This window comes from Pristiophorus japonicus, chromosome 14 (assembly GCF_044704955.1).
Source record: "Pristiophorus japonicus isolate sPriJap1 chromosome 14, sPriJap1.hap1, whole genome shotgun sequence".
NCBI lineage: Eukaryota > Metazoa > Chordata > Chondrichthyes > Pristiophoridae > Pristiophorus > Pristiophorus japonicus.
In genome coordinates, this window is record NC_091990.1 from 153,455,043 (window position 1) to 153,475,460 (window position 20,418).

The 20,418-nt window shown below is 41.6% G+C and overlaps 1 protein-coding gene across 1 annotated transcript in view; it reads right to left on the reverse strand.

The window, feature by feature from the left end:
• Window positions 1-19,625: 19,625 nt before the first annotated feature.
• ano3 (anoctamin 3) overlaps window positions 19,626-20,418 on the reverse strand; it is a 334,095-nt gene continuing 333,302 nt past the window's right edge. The window contains exon 24 of the mRNA XM_070898640.1: window positions 19,626-19,808. Within this exon, the coding sequence (XP_070754741.1) occupies window positions 19,626-19,808 (183 nt within the window). The remainder of the gene's footprint in view (window positions 19,809-20,418) is intronic.

Here is a 20,418-nt window from a genome sequence, read left to right on the forward strand (position 1 = left end):
CAGTCAACAGTTCATTGCTTGACTAACTGAGTTCCCATCATGCTTGGGCAGCCATTTTATATGTGACCACTTTAAACCTATATGAGTTTAGATATATTTAGCAGGTGTCTAATGCCTAGTGTTTTGATATATTCAGCAGGTGCCTAATGCCGACAACAGGGAATTAGACCCCTCATCCCGGGGAGTGGACCAGCCCCCTCCCCCCCCAGGATCGGGGATCAAAACCCCCTCCATGCTCCAACTAACACAGCAGCAGGGTCCCTACCTGCTCCTGGGGCTGCAGCTTCCTCCGGTGTGCTCCTCACCCGACAGGAAGCCAAGCCTGTCAATCAGGCTGGCATCTGGGTGGGGGTCCTGTTTAAGAGAGAGATAAAAGAGACAGAAAGTAAACGCAAAAAAATATATTTTAATTTTTATAAAATCTCTAACAGTAATTAAAATCTAAAGGAATGAGACTCCACACTTGTAAAATTAAATTTTCAATGCCAGAGAGGTTGTTTGGCAGCAATTAAGACTTACCACACTTTTAAAAGTTCACTTACACCTGAATGCACCAGCCCTAACTTTTTCTGCTGTGTTTAGTGGGTAACTAGTGGGTAAGTATAGCAACATCACGCCTTTCATGTGTTTCAATGTCGGCAAGATCACGATCATAGGCATTCCCTCGGAATCGAGGAAGACTTGCTTCCACTCTTAATATGTGTCCTTAGGTGGCTGAACAGTCCAATACGAGAACCACAGTCCCCGTCACAGGTGGGACAGATAGTCGTTGAGGGAAAGGGTGGGTGCAACAGGTTTGCGGCACACTCTTTCCGCTGCCTGAGTTTGATTTCTGCATGCTCTCGGCGATTCGACTCGAGGTGCTCAGCGCCCTCCGGATGCACTTCCTCCACTTAGAGCGGTCTTTGGCCAGAGACTCCCAGGTGGCAGTGGGGATGTTGCACTTTTTCAGGGAGGCTTTGAGGGTGTCCCTGTAACGTTTCCTCTGCCCACCTTTGGCTCGTTTGCCGTGAAGGAGTTCCGAATAGAGCGCTTACTCTATGTGGCCTGCCCAGCGGAGCTAATCAAGTGTGGTCAGTGCTTTAATGTTGGGGATGTTGGCCTGGTCGAGGACGCTAATGTTGGTGCATCTGTCCTCCCAGCAGATTTGTAGGATCTTGCGGAGGCATCGTTGGTGGCATTTCTCCAAAGACTTGAGGTGTCTACTGTACATGGTCCATGTCTCTGAGCCATACAGGAGGGCAGGTATTACTGCAGCCCTGTAGACCATGAGCTTGGTGGCAGTTTTGAGGGCATGGTCTTCAAACAGTCTTTTCCTCAGGCAGCCGAAGGCTGCACTGGCGCACTGGAGGCGGTGTTGAATCTCGTTGTTAATGTCTGCTCTTGTTGATAAGACGCTCCCAAGATATGGGAAATGGTCCGTGTTGTCCAGGACCGTGACACGGATCTTGATGACTGGGGGACAGTGCTGTGCGGCGAGGACAGGCTGGTGGAGGAACTTTGTCTTAGCCTAAGGCCTATGCTTTCGTAGCAAAGCTTGAAGAGGAGTAGGGCAAATCGGACAGCAACTTCCGGATGTTTGTTTAACTGCACACGTGCGGACTCTGGAAATTGCTGTCCGATTTATTGCATAATAATGGTGAGCACTGATAACCTCATCGTTATTCTCAATGCATAATCTGGGCCATTGTAATTCAAATGTGGATTTTTGTTATATTGGATAAATATTAAATTATAAAGATGCTTCTGACTCTTGAGCATTTTATTATTGTAATACTAACTGATCTATGGCATTGCTCACAAAGTCTATGATCTGGAAACATAGTTATGAAGATTAACTGCAAACTTAGCCTGTTCCTTTAAGGAAGCTGCTCTTCATGCATATACATAAAGACATCTTAAAGTGCTTTACAGCCAATGAAGTACTCTTGGAGTGCAGACATTTATGTAATGTGGGAAACGCGGCAACTAATTTGCACACAGCAAGCTCCCACAATGTGATAGTAACCAGATAATCTATTTTTTTTGTTGATTGAGGGATAATTATTGGCCAGGACAGCAGGGATAATTCCCCTGCTCTTCTTTGAAATAGTGCCATGGGATCTTTTACGTGACCTGAGGGAGCAGACGGGGCCTCGGTTTAACATCTTATCTGAAAGATGGCACTTCAAAAAGTACAGCACTCCCTCAGCACTGCAATGGAGCATCAGCCTGGATTTATGTGCTCAAGTCCCTGGAGTGGGACTTGAATCCATAACCTTCTGACTCAGAGGCTAGAGAGCTACCCGCTGAGCCACAGCTGACACAAGGGTATCTATATCTCCTTAAAACTGCAGAGGTCAAGCAGAGCGCAGTCATAACTGCTTGTACATTTCAGGTTCTAGGTCAATGATTGACTTTTTTTCTCTCTTTGAAATGATTATTCTTGCAGATGGTGAACATTGCACTTTCTGCCTGCATCGAAAACACTTTTACTCAAAACATTTCAAAAATTACCATCCCTCTTTTCCTTTATAAAACACCACTACATAAACGGCTAGCACAAAATGAATTAGTCAATTTTCAATTTCTAAACAAAACACACATGCAGGTTATGTAAAAAAGGTTTAAAAATTCAATTTGAGAAGAAAGAAAAACTCAAATTATCCTATAGCATGAGGGGAAAAAAACACCAAGATAAATGAAAAACAGTGACAAAATTTAAACAAATCAATACTTAAATGCTGATAAATCTATCTCTCTGATCCACATTCTCAACTAAAATGAAGCAGTTGGTCATAAATGTGAAACTGTACTGGGGAAGCAAGTTTTAATATTTGTTCTGCACAATTGCTAACAAATCATTTTGAAGAAGTCCTTTTTTCTAGATACATCTTTCTAAGTGCAGTGCAACATATTGGCTGGATTTTTCTGTGATAATAACAGCAAGGCTATCAGCATTATCAACTGTTATTACAAGGCAAATCTGACAGCAACTTGTGCATTACGCACATGCGCAGTTAAACTGCGTAAATCCAGAAGTAGATGTCAGACATACTCTGCTCCTCTACGGGCTGTGCAGTTGCTTTTTACACTGACAGACTCAGCATTGAAATGGCATGAACTTGTGATACTGGCCCATTAGTTCTGCACCAAAGATAGCTGAAAAGGTTAGGGCTGTTAGGAGTAAGTGCGTTTTAAAGAGGAAAGAAAGACTTGCATTTATATAGCACCTTTCATGACCACTGGACAACTGAGGGACCTTTACAGCCACTGAAGTACTTTTGGAATTTAGTCCATGTTGTTTAACGGCATAATAAGTGTTCATTATGCCGTAAAAAACCTCTGGCCCTAAAAAAATAATTTTATAATTGTGGCTGTTTCATTCCTCAGAAGAAAATGAAAATTGCAGATTAAAAAAATTAAATAATTTACTTTAGTTTATGTGTCTGTCTCTGTTATTTCTCTCACTTAATTCTATCTGTGTTTCCCAATCTTTATTTCGCTTTCTGTACATCATTTAAATCTAATTTATATTTCCTGCTATATGCTTCCTGGTTTGGATTCTGCATGTCTCAGTGAGATTGCTTCAATTTGATTGGTTGAAGAAGAGCCTCACTGTTACTTTACCTGCTCTCACACACGACAGATTCCCTGTAGAGGACACTGTGCTGAAACAGACTGCGAATTAGGGGAAATCTCCACTGCTAAGCCCGTGAAAACTCTGTGCACAACTGTCGGCGAGGTGAATGGTGAGCTCTGTTCCTTACCCACTGGGAGTAAAATCCGGGCCATTGATACATCCTGGAATATTCTTGTTTGCACATGCTCAGACTGTAGCATTCTGGAAACTGCAGAGAAAATTTAGTTGCTATTTGATAGTGACAGCTGTGGAATGTTAAACCCAACTTTTGTACAGAAACATAGAAACATAGAAAATAGGTGCGGGAGTAGGCCATTCGGCCCTTCGAGCCTGCACCGCCATTCAATGAGTTCATGGCTGGGCCTCCATCAAGACATTAATGCAGGTAACCAAATAGACACATTTAATTACATTATTGTGAAATATGTAATTTTTAATGGTTTTATAATGATTCAAACTTTATTTTGAGCAATGGAAATTTCAGTTATGAAGAAAAATACATTGGGCTCAATTTTCCCCAAAGCATTTTTTTGGCGTACTTGGAGTTACGCACGTTTTTTGGGGCCTATGTATACCAGATTCTAAGTTTCCCCATTGAATTTCTTCATTTTGGCATGGCCTAATCCGACCTTTAGTTTTGGGGGTGGAGCCTTGATCTGCGCCAAAAAGATCGGGCTGCCATGGTAACCAGGGACACAATGCGAGCTGAGGCTGCAAAGTGAAGCATACAGCCAGCTCCCAACACATTAAAAGAATTGAAAAACACATAGCAGCAACTTACCTCCAACCCTGCCCGAAGGGCTTGCCGGTCCGGTCTCGGTCTCTGTATGTATGTGTGTAAGTGAGAAGCGGGGACCGAGAATGGGACTGGACAGCCTTCCTGTGTGTGTGAACCAGGGACCGAGAATGGGACCGGACAGCCTTCGGGCGGGGTTGGAGGTAAGTTGCTGCTATGTGTTTTTCAATTCGTTTCGTGTGTCCGGGCAGCTGCTGAGCCAATTTCCTTAACTCTGGGGAAGGTTTTTCAGCAGAGGCCACATACGCTGGCCGAAGCACAACTGGAGTAACTCTCAGCTGGCCAAACTTCCCTAATTGACGTAGGTAGCTAGTTACGACCCTTTGGCTGAAAAAAAAACTGACCTAAAAAAATCGTAACTAACTAACTTACGCTGGTGCAAATTGATTGGGGAAACTGTGGTTTTTCAACTTAGGCCAAAAAGAGCAGCCTGCTCAAAAAAAACAGCGCAAATCACTGGGGAAAATTGAGCCCAATATTTTAGTGATTTGATTGGCTGAATTTCCAATTTGATAAATTTTCCTGAATCTTCATAGTCAGGTAAGTCACGATGGTTACAGAGTTTTGATTTTTTTTAAACCGTCAGCCAATCAAAAATGCATGACGTCAGAATGTGGCATTGAAGTGTAATTCAATAGATAGGAGTGTGTTGTACCATTTCTAATCTATTTCTGGTAGTTCTCCCTGGCATTGTACGCAGTGAGTCAGAGGTTATGCTGTTTTATAACAATATGGCTGTAATTTCATGTCGCACACAATGCATCATCAGTGCCACTGGTTTACACTCTGATAAGGAAGATTGCATTCTTATCATATGCCATTTTGGATTTTTAGCGGTATTTTTAAGATCACATTTCTATCCATTTTACCGTGAAAACTGTAAATCAGTAGACTGGAACATTAGATGCTCCTTCACGTATATACTCAATTTTATCACTTACCTTTTTAAAGCCCAAGATACAAAACAAGACTATGCATTAGTTTGTAGGCAGGCACCTGTTGTTAGAATCTCTGCAAAGTGAGTCACACCGTTATTTTCCTATCAAAAATTAAAATTGCATCAGACAATGCCCTGTAGTGCGAGTTACACATAACTTTCCTGGCTCTGTTCATTCATATTGGTGCAGTCATTGGCATAAAATGCATGTAAAACAGATATAAGTGGCCGATCTACCTGGAAACCTCTGTTCAACCTTTACAAAGGCAATTCAATCCAGACACTTCAGCAGCAGTCTGGAGGACAAATAGGTAAAAGAGCAACCGTACTGGGCTCTTTCACTTCACTCTCTAATAACTATGACTGCTGAGACACTATCTGGACCCAGAGATCAGCAAGGCATGGCACCAAGCCCAAGAGGAAGACTGCAAAACCTTACTCATTCAGACCTCCAAGCCCTTCTCAAGGAAATTGAAGCGAGGAAACAAAGATGCCTGGCTGTGGCTGTCAGAACACCACCAAGAAATGTAACTCATGCCAGCTTCCTCGCACCCGGGGCTGCACAAGAGTGCAACAAGAGTTCAGAGATTTCATCAGGGTTGGAAAAATAACAAATTGGGACTCTCTCCTCGTCTTCCTTGCTCACTCTAGCCACCAGCAGATTCTTCACCCTCTTAAAGCAATCCTTCCACAAATAAACCTTCACTCTGCACTCTGGTTAAGACCAGCTCTAACTTAGTTATCTTGCACTGTGGCTAACCAGCTCCCCTTGTGGCAATTAATTACGGGCATAATCCAAAAACTCTGCCCTCCACTTTTTATCGGCTCATTCCTCCACATCTCTTACTATATAGCTCTCCCATGCCACAATCATTCCTCAACTGTTAGCCTTACCCTCATTCCCAGCTTCTTGCTGAACAAAATTAATGCAAAATACTCACCGAGGGCAAGCTGCTAGACGGAGCATAACCCCCTCATCCCCTTCGAGGACAAGGCCCTGCGGATCGTGGGCACTCACTTGGTTCTTATTGTGGGAGATGGCATCTTGCCAGCACCAGGTTAGTAACGGAGCATCTACACTCACCCTCTACACTCATCCCTCTAAACCAATCAGAACCTTCCTCCCCTTTCTCTAACTCCTTGAACCCAAGGGTAATTCTCATCCATTCTTATCTTCTATCATCCATTCTTGCAGATGGACCACAGCAATGGGGGCACAGGAGAAAGGCGGCAATGTTGATCATGGTGAGGAGGAGGAGCTGGGGAGTTTTACTGTGATGATGGTGGGGAAGAAGAGGATGAACACCAGTCAGCAGTCAATTGCAGCTGTCCTGCCTTCATCTTCACAACCCACTCCAACTTGCCAATTTCAGTACTTGCTTCCTCTCACAGGCACCACTCAGAGACTTTCACCTGGGGGCAGGGGCAGATTTAATAGTAATCGAAGATTTGGCACAAAGTAATTCACAGAGCGCAAGACCATCAGTGGAATGGGGAGTGCGTGAGGATTGCCTTCCCAGTAAAGGCTGAGGAGAAGGCCTCCAGTGGCTTTGGAGTCATTGGTATACATCTATAAAGAGGGATATGTGAGGAACTTCACACCTATGTGCCGGCTTTGAGGTCAATCTCTAAGGATGTGAAGCAACTAACAGGTATGATGCTCAAGTCTACAGCTGTCCTTTGCAACAACACCAGGGAAGCTTTCCTTTCCTTCCAGGCTTCAATGGAAAGAATACAATTTCTGGAATATCATTGTGTTACTTCTCATAGAAAAGTATTTTAGAGGGGATCTAAGGGGCAATTCAACAAAGGCCCTGAATTTTCTGAAGCGGGGCATCTTGCATTGTGTTCCATTAGTTAGAGTCTTCACTCTTCAGACCGAGAACTGTTTTTGCATTGCAAATTGCTGGAAGTGTGAGCTGATATTGGCACGATGTCAAAGGGCCATCTGGGTCCTTGATGAATGACTGGACCAACAGCCTATCACCTTAACAAATGAGATTTAAGGACTGAGAAAGAAACCGAGGAATGGCAGTGAAGGAAGTAGGGTGAATTAAGAGTCAAATCAGGTACCGAAAGAGAGAGAGGGAAAGAAAGATTGGATTGAGAGAGAAAAAAAAGAGACAGAAAGGGAAAGTAAGAAAAAAAAAAAGTAAAATATTAAAAATCTCTAAGAACTACTTGCAGGAATGAAACTCACAGTTTCAATTGTTCCCTTTCTGGACCAGAGAGGTTGAGTGACATTGCAGCAACATAAATCATTAAAAAGGTCTTTACACTGTTAAGTACCAGCCCTAACTTTCTGCGGTGAGTTTAATTGTAATTAATACGCAAGTGCTGCAATTTCTTGAAACTCACGGGGAGGTTGAAGTCGAGTTGCTGTTTTTTATGAGGTTAAGGCGGAGTGGCGCAAATTGTTCAGCAACTTATGGCGATTTGCACCTCACAGGGCAGCACTTTTAGTTACAAGTTGCTGGACGATTTACACACGAATAACGGCTTGCGCATTAAAATCACCGTTATTTTGCCAGCAAATTCTGGTCCTAATGCTACACTTCCAGCAGGAGCCTGAATCGAAGACAGGGCTACAACCTGCTTCTTCTGTTGGCATGGTGGAATCATGAAATTACACTGCTACTGCATTCATTATATTGCATATTTTCACTGATCCAAACACCAATGTGCATACAATCAGTTATTTATTAATGAAAATTCTGATATCCAAATCTGTATAATACAGTCATTGCAATTTTTACATGTAAATCTTCCAAAATTAAACAGAGCATTTTGTAAATATTACAGTACAGGCCCAAGCAAATGTACCAAGTATCAATGATTACTTTGTGTCTTTTTTACGCTTCAGTTTTTACACACAAAAAATATTACTGTACGTTTCGCTCCAGGTGTAACATTGTAAACCTGGTGACTGAATCATCAAACATAACTGGTCAAAAAGCCTAACAAAATAGTGCTCTCACATTTACTGGAACAAAGATTGTTACAACTGAACATATTTGTTTCTTGGACTCTTGTTTCATCAAGACACAAGTTGGAAAACCCCATAAACATTCAGTCATGGAAAACACTTCTGTCTTGAAATATAGCGGAATAGTGTGGTAAAATAGCAACTACATCACATCTGATAACGGTGCGAAAATCACAGCAGCTGTCTGATCAACAGTATTTATATTGTTCTCAAAAATGCCTCAAGACTAACAATGCCACATAAATGATGCATTGAAATAAATATACACTCGTTCAATTCATGCTACCACTTCTTAGATTGAAAAAGTTTCTGAAACCAGGTCAGAAACTCTTTGTTCCACTCCCTGTTTGAAAATGAACTGGTCATTAATCATCCCTTGCAAAATTTGCAAATGTAAGTTCCATGCAGCATCGTGATATTTAGTAATATAAAATACAGAGCAATTTAGCTACAAAATATATCTGTGCATTTACTAAAATAATATTTTGCAATAATTCAGCAGGGGTTCCTGAGAACTGAGTGCAATTCTTAATACTTAAACTGCATTCTGAATCTGTACATTTAGATGATCTCCAATCAAGGACAGTGTGAAGTTTTAATATAAAATGTAATTATTTTAAGATCAATCTGTAAAAGTTAAGATAAATTGTAAACTACCTGTTATTTTTTTAAATTTCTAGATTGAAACATTTTTTGGTCAATGAGGCTATTCAAATGGAGTTCACAGCAAATGTCCTACTTCTCTAGTACCTTCAATAAAACGAAGGAGTCTGATGACAACCTGTTCTCGAAGAAGTTTGTTCATCAGAAAGCTTTACTGCATTGCATCATAGATTTTACCAAAACATCTTTTGCAATTTTTTTTTTTGTACCTTGTGTCTATGTACCTTGGTGGAATTTGTAAAATGGCAGACTATCTGAATGCAACGTATGTATGTCAATCGTTAAATTCAGGTTTCTCCGTAGACCGAAATGGTCATCATGCACATTGGGAAGATTTGTGCTTTCCTGCAGACCACATACCATGTCACTGCATAAACAGTGAAACTCATACAAGCCAGAGAGTAGAACTGATGAGTGCAAGCATGCAGGCCAGGAATTTTCTCAGGGCCGCAACCACACCACCGCTGTAACCTCACTGCAAGTTCGGCAGGAAATGCTGGAAACGGCTTCTGCCACACTTCTGGGAAAGCGACGGTGTCGGAGCAGGGTCAGCTCCAGGGAAAGTTTGGGTCATGATGTTAAGCGGGTACGGAAAATGCCTTTCTAAAAGTTCAGGCTAAACAAAAGTGACACTAATGGATTAGGAAACAAAGTAAAAGTGAAATGAAGAGTAAAAAAAAAATTATGTCTGCAAATCTTGCAGGGAGAAAGGGGATGGGACTGACTGGGATGAATAAAAGCAAATGCTGAAACACGCTAAAAAGGTGATCAGTAGAGCAAAGAGGAGCCTAAAAAAAGCATAGTATCAGGGGCTAAATATAATGGCCCTGAAATGACGGTGATTGTGACAGCGTACGCTGTCGGAAGTGTTTAGAATGGCCACGCAAGTTCCGGGTTTTCGCATGCGTTGCTCATCAGCAAAAACCTGGAAATTGCAATCTGTCAGATCCACCGCATCCACTACAAATTCACTTTCGCTGGCGCAGAGTTGGGCCCAATTCTTTGCCCAGCAAATGCCCACGGCACCCTCACACCTTGTAAAAGCAGGCATAAGGCCTTCTTTTACCAGCGTAAGGGTTAAAATAAATGTTAAAATAAAATGTTTTAAATGATTTAAACTTACACATACATGTAAAATTAGTTTGGGAAAATGTTGTCCCATTTTACAATGTTCAAATTTATTTTTCAAAAAATGAAAATTTTATTTTAAATAGGGGGAGAAATTCAGCTGCTTGGCGTTAGTGCCTGGGGGGGGGAGGGGGCTGTTACCAATGCACTCCAAATTGTTCAGCACTCTGCTGCTACCACCCCAGTCTCGGACTTTAGTGCCCTAAGAGAAATGGTTAGTGCTTGGTTTAGTACTCCACTTCCCTCTTGAGGCGCTAAAGTTGAATTTCCCAGCAGGGGAGAATCATTAGCGTCTATCGCTATTTTTTCGACTTTTCAAAAGTTAACGCCCTTGCGGCGCTGCGGAATTTCTAGCCCTAAATGTTGAATTAAAGAGTCGTTTAAATTCATTTTGAACATATGATCATTTATTTTTTTATTTTAGTATGAAATTTTATTCATTTGGAGCTTTCTAATACGCTTATGGGAATTCTGTACATAAATGGAATCCCCATAAACATCATAGAAATCCTCCGATTTGATTGGTTGGCCTGGCCCGGCCCACATGATCCCAGGGACGCTTGCGAACCGCCTGCGCCCCTGGGATCCGTGGGCCTTCACGCATGCATACGCCTTCAGGCCCAGGACCCCAAGAGTCCGAAGCTCTGGAGGCACAAGGTATGGTCGGATTTCTTTTTGGTTTGGAAGCGTACGCCGGTGCCATGCCTCCAACCGCAATTTCCATCCCAATAGTAAAAATCTCTTTCAGCAATACAGCAGTAAGAGGGCAATCTGAGAAGAGGTGAAAACCCTGAATGATGTAAATGGGTTTTAACCTGAGGGAGTGCATAAAATAGTAGATATTCTGAAAATATTACTTGGTCCGATTATTCACAAAAAGGGATACCCTAAGCAAAATCAGTGACTAAGGCATAAATGAGATGGATGACCTAGGCAGGCTAAAAGGCTCAAAGCCATTAAGACCCAAGGATTAGATGGTATTTATCCTGGAATGCTGGTAGACAGCGTTCCAGAATAATTTGTGAATTATTGAAATAGCCAAGGATGATGGCAAAAGAGACTTGGAGCTTCAGTAGACTCCATTATCTCAACTAGTGACACTTTGCACATCCTAAACAAATAAAAAAATGTCTACAGAATGGTGTGGATATTAACTCGGAGTGGATTTCTGTTGGGAAACCACACTGGTGAGTTAATATGCTGCCTACCAGAGACAGCAGGAGACTAGGGCGACTGTAACAACTGGGCTTCATTTAAATGCCACTGGTCCACTTGGCGATGGGAAGAGGTGTAGAGTGGCTGTCAGCTTACGGGCAAGTACAGGGAAGGGGATTTGGCAGGATCTCACAGGAGACTCGCAGGAGTGAAGGGCGTGGAGGGGGGGGGGGGGGAGGTTTGGCGCAGGGGAGACTTCAACTTTCTATGTGTGGCCTGGAGGGGCAGTACTGCTCTTCCTGGTCTCCTAAATGACAGTTTTTAATTTGCTGGAGAGCCTCTTTGACCTTCCCACCAGGCTCTAACCTACTCCAGTCTAATGGGCAGGGCCCTATTCACAAGTGGTGGGAAGCCAAGCAGTACTGGTTACCTGCATGGTTTAAGCTAGTTAACTTCCGGTAATTGCCCTGTACACACTTGGTGTTTAAGGTTTAGCTTTGCCTTCTAGTGCCTAAGCTTTCTGGATACAGGTAAGTTGGATGTGTTCCGATGGAAAGATGTTGTGTGCTTTATATCAGGCAAACAGGAATTCATAATGTGTAGATTTCTCAATGGATTGCTTTGAGAAACTTTTTAAAATGGTGACAGCTTCTTGTGCACATCAGATACCTGCTGACCAATAAATAAAGATTGGCCTGGTTACATGCACCACACACTGGGACTAGCCAGATGGACCAGTGGGGTCTGCTACAGTCCTGAATATTCTTAGACAGCTCTTACGTGATACTAATTTTTATGGAAAAGTACATTATTTACTCTGTCATACAGTACCAAGTGAGCAACTTGTTAGCAATTAGTGAGTGTCCAGCGCAACATATGACAAAATTCTCCCTAGTAAACAAATAAAAAATTATGGGCCAGAGTATGCGGTCATACTGCCTTTGAAATGGCCCGCAAGTTCAGGATTTACACATGTGTTTGCACCGGTTGGGAAATCCTAATTGCTGGCGCAGAGTTGGGCTAATTGCCAACCAACTGGCCAGCAATTATGCCTGAACATTTTACGGCTGGTGCAAACAGGCGCAGGGCCTGTTTACACAGCATAAGGGGATACCTCCTGGCAAATCCAAATCATTTTAAAAACTACGAGAGGCCACAATGGAAAAATTTTAGGATTTTGTCCATGGAAAGTATTTATTGTCCATGAAATGTTCGGAGGAAGCAGTTGCTACATTGAGGATTTGGGGTTTTTTCCATCTATGTGGAGCATAAGCTTAAAATAAATCCATGCAGAAAGTGGAGGAATGGTTAAAAAAATATCCTCATTACTCGAGTCTTCAGGGATTTAATGTGTTATAAATAATGGAGGGACCGCTTTTGTTTGCTGATTGGAACACCGGCCCATTTGATCCCCGGGTACACTTCCGCACATTATTGGGCCCCCTGGGATCCCTGGGTCACTATGCTGCCCTCTACTACACAGCGTCTGCCAGCAAGTTCTCGAAGGAGGGTTCCCATCGGGTAAATTCGTATTCCGTTCGGATGCTGATGGCGTAATCCGTAGTTACGCCATTGACCGCAAAAGTCAGGCCAACACTTATATTTGTTTTTGCCTTGTAACATTCCGGAAATTGAAGAAATATGATACGGATCTAAAATAAATGATTAAAAATAGTTCATTTTTTCTTCCTTTTGAATAAGGTTTTCTTACATAGTGACCTGTAGTTCAATTAGGGATGACCACGTTCTGGACATGAGGTCCTAACTTAACCAAGTAGGCTCAGTTCAAACCGGAAACGTCAGATCCTTTGGCTTAAACGACAGATTGAAGAAACATAATCAAGTCCAATACATTTTAGTCCCAATGGCTGAAATTCCATTAATATCTAACAATGAATGAACTGATTGTATGGGGTGGTAATGTCAATCGAGAGTCCAGGGAAGGAGCATGCAACAAAAGAGGGATGTAATGGGCAGAATTTGTGCGTAACAGTGTTGTGTGTCAGGAAGATTTCATTGCTAGGTAGCAAGACACTTATGATGAGCTGGCTGAAAATGATTACAAGAGATTTAAGTAGACAACACAACCACAAAAACTTGTATTTATATAGTGCTTTAAGGTAGTGAAAGGTCCCAAGGTGCTTCACAGGAGTATTATGAGATACAAAATTTGACACTGAGCCACATAAATAGAAATTAGCGCAGGAGTCCAAAAGCTTGGTCAATGAGGTATGTTTTAAGGAGCGTCTTGAAGGAGGAAAGAGAGGTAGAGAGGCGGAGAGGTTTAGGCAGGGAGTTCCAAAGCTTGGGGCCGAGGCAACAGAAGGCACGGCCACCAATGGCTGAGCGATTATAATCAAAAATGCTCAAGCGGGCAAAATTAGAGGAACACAAACATGTCCGGGGGGGGGAGGGTTGTAGGGCTGGAGGAGATTACAGAGATAGGGAGGGAGAAACACGAGAAAAAGAGCAGAATTCTAGGCCCTGACAATGGAAACAGTGTGTTGATTTGAGGTTTCATATTAGGGGCTATTGCTAAGACTTGTAATACACAGCAGATGTCTTGTAGTATTGCATCAGGATAATGATTAAGAACCTTAAGTTCTAAATAGAAGTGGGGGAGATCTTAAGTTGTGTTTCTCATGCAGTGAATCAAATCTCTATAAATTGTAAGAAATATTGAACTGCCTGAAATAAGTACATGCTGAGTATTTTTCTTGCAACTATGCATGAATAAATCTCCCCAAATGCAACCCAAGATGCACAAATAGAAAAACGTGTGAAAGAGGCCAAATTGTACCAGAGAGAAATTGCTCAGTCAATCATAAAAGCTGTGCTTGTCATAAACATGCTCGTACAGTAACAGTAAAAAAGCACCATTAATACAAATGTACAGTGCATTGATACAGAATTGGTTTTCAAAAGCTCAAACTTTTCAGTTTTTAAAACTTCGCAAGCTTTCTTGTATACTCAGGAATGGACAGGTGAATAGAGTGGATTATTTCAATTTAATGCTAGCATTCCAAGCTTATCTTTCCAAATTGCTATTAATTAAAACCGTCCTATTTAGTATCCAAATTTCTGAAGGCTGTAAAGCAATGCTTCCTAGATGCGTAAATTAGTAACCAGCTGAGGAAATGCACGATAAGCTACAAAAAGGTCCTTTTAAATCTCACCCGTTAATTATACTGAAGTAAAGCATCTATGAGTGGAAGGAATCAACCCATCAGAAAAGTTAGATTTTGTATCAACTCCATAAACCAGTCCCATTACACCTTTCAGTTTCAAATTCAACAAAAATAACAGAAATAGGAGGGTGTCAAACTATTCATAGAAATGCAATGTACTGATAATACCACAAATCTGAGATTTAAAGTGACAACTTTTGTTTTACACATACAGTGCATGAAACCAAATGTATTAACACATAACAAAGAATGTCATATAAACGCCCGTAACAATGCATAGCTCATGACTTAAGTAATGACATTTCTTTGCCTTGTCTTTATTTTTGCTGAATTTCATTCGAATAAAAAATACATTTGTTTTAAGATATTTCTGAGCAATCTTGTATTCAAGCAACATGTATTTTTTGGGATGAAAGTACTATTATGAGATTAAGGTGTTCAGAAACCTATATTACATAAGGCTCGACAGTGATGTACAACCCTCTGAACTGCATAGTAAATACTTTAATTGCACCGATCACCTCCCTCATCAGGAAACAAAACCTGGGGAAATCAAAGCTTTTTAGGGAGCCATGCTTATAAAGAAGCCAGCCCAATGATTTACTTTATATAGCCACATGGTCTCACAGTTACTGCATACAGGTATTGGAGTCAATATAAAGTTACTAGAAATGGTTGGTAGATAACATTTTTAATTTTGATGTGGTAGTCTTACAACAGACCTTTTTACCTGTAACCTCTGCATCACTGGAATCAATACGTACACAGTACCTGTACCTGCACTGGTTATTAACCTGGTTTCTACACCTGTAGATCACAAGAACATAAGAAATAGGAGCAAGAATAGGCCATTTGGCCCCTGGAGCCTGCTCCGCCATTTAATAAGATCATCGCTGATCTGATCATGGACTCAGCTCCACTTCCCTGCCCGCTCCCCATAACCCTTTATTCTCTTATCGCTCAAAAATCTGTCTATCTCCACCTTAAATATATTCAATGACCCCAGCCTCCACAGCTCTCTGGGGCAGCGAATTCCACAGATTTACAACCCTCACAGAAGAATTTCCTTCTCATCTCAGTTTTAAATGGACGGCCCCTTATTCTGAGACTATACCCCCTAGTTGAGTGGAAATATACTCTCTGCATCCAACTTGTCGAGCCCTCTCATCGAGCTCAATTTTCCCCGAGCCCGTTTTCTGGCGTATTGCCAGAGTTGCGCCGCTTATTTAGGAAAATAAATGCGGCAGAAAAAAAATGTCTGAAGTTTCCCCGATGTTTGGGCTGTAATCTGCAACCGCGCCGCATGGACAGTCACCTCGGGGGGTGGAGCCTGCAGTCTGTGCTGGAAAAAGGAGCCGGGCCTTCTACGCATGCGCGGGGAAAAAAAAATGACATTCTTGACGACGCTGAAATGGCCGCACATGCACAGTAGAGCTCGGAGAAAGGTGAATGGCAGGCAATGTTGGATTGTGGATGGCAGCCATGAGAGGTGGCAACAGGGAATGGACAGTCAGCATCAGGTCACAGGACTCATTTTAGGTCCTTCAAGACTGCTCAGCGGTAAGTAAGTAACATCACCACCTAGTTTAGAGACCGGGCTTAAAGGACTCAAGTCAGAGGTAGGTAAAATGAATAGGGAGCATAATTATGACAGAAAGCAGGCATGACGAGAATTTCAATCACAGGAAAGCATTACAGGAAATAAGTCTGACAGTTTAGTGGAAGAGAGGGGGAGAGTATGAGATAGAATAGAACAAATTTGAGAGAGGAATGGCATCACGATTATAATACCAGGCAACTGATGCATCTCTCAAGAGACTGAACTCATAACTACCACCCAATACCATCAAAGATTTGTGATGTAAACCTAACGCAGCAACTGAAGTATTTCCTTGTAGTCTAAAGAGTTTCACTGTAAATGGAAGCAACAGTGATGTCCTACTATGCAAGAACAATTCTAGTGTCTGTAAACTCTCCAGTTTACTAGGGATTGTACTTCGAGCTTGCTCCCTCCCCCGCCGAGCCTCTCTGGTTGCGAGTGGGTGCCTTCCCGGTCTTTGGCCCCCAAGTGCGTGCATGCCGGTCAGTTTGCTCCCACCCTCCCCCGCCGAGCCTCTCCAATTGCGAGTGAGTGCCGGTCCCTGTCCGCTCCACTTCCTGCCTCCGATGTACTTACCTGCGCTGATTTCTTTAACTCTCCGCAAGGGTTTCTCTCCGCGAGAGGCCACATACGCTGGCCTAAGTAGAAATGGAGTAACTATCAGCTGGCCAAAGTTGCCTAAATGGCCAGAATTGGCGTAGGTGGCTGGTTACGCCCCCTTTTGAGAAATACATAACTAAATGAGTTACGCTGGTGCAAATTGATTGGGGAAACTGGGGATTTTTAAGTTAGGCCAGAAAAAGCAACCTACTCCAAAAGAAACAGTGGAAATACTGGGGAAAATTGAGCCCATCATCATCTTATACATTTCGATAAGATCACCTCTCATTCTTCTGAACTCCAATGACTATAGTCCAAATCTATTCAACGTATCTTCATAAGTCAACCCCCTCATCTCCAAAATCAACCTAGTGAACCTTCTCTGAGCAGCCTCCAATGAAAGTATATCCTTTCTTTATAGCTGAGATATATAACAAAATCGAGAGACAGCTGTGATGTGAATGTTCAAATACGTGTGTGGGATTGCATTTGCATGTTACATTTTGCACTCATTAAAAAAAACAAGAAGATGTAACATGCAAGAGGTTCCATCACAGTAAGGCTCTTAAAATAGGAAATAAAGGTAAGATTTTAGAACAAAACAGATAAAAATGGAGATGATCTAAACAGGCAGACATTTTAAATTTAAGACTTGTCATCACACGTTGTCAAGTGTAAATTATCTCCAGACACATCTGCTTCAACAATATCTATCTGCTCTGAGAAACTAAGAAACAAAATACTGATGTGTGGCAAGATAAGTTATAGCAAACAACTCACTGTTGCTCATAATATTATGGCAAGTTGTTCTATTCAAAAACTACAGATTTATGAGGTACTCTGTGCATAATTTCTATATTTTTATAGCAACAAAGTGTAATATTTATCCTGTTATGTTTCGGGTCTTTATCAAGGGCATTTAAGGCAGTACACACTTATTTTATTTCTGGTTTGTTGTGCAACGTTTATCATTATGTAGAAAGCTGCCTGGATTTAATGCTTCACATTCTAGTATGCAGCACACAACTATCATATGAATAAATGTAAGCACACTGATAGTACTTGATACAGCACATGATCTGTCCTTTGCACAATAACAAGAAATGTGAAGTAGGACATCAAAGGCAAAGCCCCCCTTTTGTTGGCCACTGCAGCTTTCCCACTTCATACAATGCAACCTTCAACCTTAGCTCCTAAAGCTAGTTCAATTGATGCATTTATATGTAATGAACTTCATAGGAAGCAAAAGATATTTTAATGAGAATGGTGGTCAGAACAGTGGCAAATGGAATTTAATCCGGAGAAGTGTGAGGTAATGCATTTGGGGAGGACGAACAAGGAAAGGGAATACACATTAAATGGTAGGACATTGAGAAGTGTAGAGGAACAAAGGGACCTGGGAGTGCAGTTCCACAGATCCCTGAAGGTAGCAGGCCAGGTAGATAAAGTGGTTAAGAAGGCATACGGAAAACTTGTCTTTATTAGCAGAGGAATAGAATATAAGAGAGGTGGGTTATGCTTGAATTGTATAAAACACTGGTTAGGCCACAGTTCTGGTCACTGTATTACAGGAAGGACATGATTGCACTGGAGAGGGTACAGAGGAGATTTACGAGGATGTTGCCGGGAATGGAGAATCTTAGCTATGAGGACAAATTGGATAGGCTGGATTTGTTTTCATCAGAACAGAGGAGGCTGAGAGGAGACCTCATTGAGGTGTATAAAATTATGAGGGGCTTAGATATAGTGGATAGAAAGAGCCTATTTCCTTTCGCAGAGTGGTCAATATCCAGGGGGCATAAATTTAAAGTAATTAGATAGAAGGTTTAGAGGGGATTTGAGGGGAAATTTCTTCACGCAGAGGGTTGTGGAGGTCTGGAACTCACTGCCTGAAAGGATGGTAAAGGCAGAAACCCTCACCAGATTTAAAAAGTACTTGGATGTGCACTTGAAGTGCCTTAACCTGCAGGGTTATGGACCTCGAGCTGGAAAATGGGATAAGGATGGATAGCCTCTTGTTGGCCGGTGCTGACACGATAGGCTAAAATGGCCTCCTTACGTGCTGTAAACTTCTATGATTCTATGATTCTATGAGAATGTGTGACGATTTGCTCATTTCTGTAATACTATTTAGACACTGTGTGGGCCAATAAATAGAGATTACGATCACTTTTACTCATTTTCCCCTAAAATCAATTGTGCAATGGGAATAGGAATTCAAAACGGTAAGTATCTAATTAGTATCTTCAAAAAAAATAGGAAAAATATATCTTGTAAACCTATCTTCATAACCAGTGGGTCACATTATCAGTTGCCATTTTGGCTATCACCAATAGATTCACTCAGCTAAAAGATTCAGGATGAAGTTTCAGGATTTTTGTTAAAGCCGTACCTCAGTCACAGCTCGAGTATGAGCACCGCTTGCTAACATATGACTGCAGTGGTCCAGTACTAGGCCTGCAAACCAATCTGTAGCTCTGCTTGCTGACATTCCTTCTCACAGCAGGCTAACAAAACAATATAAACTGATGGAAGAAGAAAAACGGGGGAAAAATCTAAATGAACCAGAGTCTGTTTTACAAGTAAACTTCTCGTTCTTTGGTAAACGTGTACCATATGATTGTGATGTGAACTCATATTAATTTGTGTAGCATTATTAAAAATGAAACATCAAATCATCACGTGATTAACACTTGTCGTCCATGATGTCAACATTCCTTTACCTGCCTGCCAGACTTGAAATCCAAAGGGCAGATAGAGCACTCTATTCTTTTCTCCTTTTTCTTTTGAAAACATGCATTTGAGGTCTTTATAATTTTAAAAGTTATATATATATATATATATATATATATAAAAACTTGCAAGAACTTGTGCAGCATAGCTGGCATCTCCATCTTCAGTAGCAGTGCAGGTCATCTGGAGTGTCTGTTCACTGATCTCATTGGTCAAGCTAAGGCCATTCATGGTGATATCTTTTGCCATTCTTTTTCCGTTCCCTTTGCAGATGTTCTAGCTCTGCCTCATACATCATTTCCTGTACCAAGTACTTCTCCCGTCGCATCCGGTCACACAAGTCTTTGGGCATATCCGGGATTAGGTAGGCTATGAAGGACTTAATACCAAACACGAAATGCTGAAAACAAAACAGAAAATATGTTTTAACTTCACTATTATAACCCATTACTCATTCCTTGTCATTATTTTAACATTCTGTTACTACTTCAACTTTATTCTTTTTTTTCTCTACCTTTGCTTTTTTAGTTTTCAAGACAAACTCCCAGACAGAGTCTGAAGAGTCCACCACAATTGATTAAATGATCATAAGGTGGAAACTTGGCCAGGCAAAAAAAATGGCCACGCAAAACAGGTTCTCCAATTTCACAATAGCCTAATATTCCGCCCATCATGTTTATTAGACCAGTTGGTAAAAATGACTACCTTTCTCAAAGCAGCATCCAGTTAAAAGACAAAGCTCTTTCAAAATTATACCACCATTGAAATGGGAGACAACATCAGCAGCTCTCCACTTTTGCACAGCAGGAAAGCTCTCGCAAGTGCCCACAGACTCAGTCCTCCCTCCCCAAAAAGATCACTCAAGTTTTAATGATTTCCATTTCTCAGCACCAGCAAAGTGATGATTAAAGGGATCATTTTTACAAAACTGCACTTCTAGTGTGGTGTCTACCCATTAGGAGTGCAGATTGGGAATTCACTCCTGTGCTGCCCCTGGTCTTGTAAAGTTA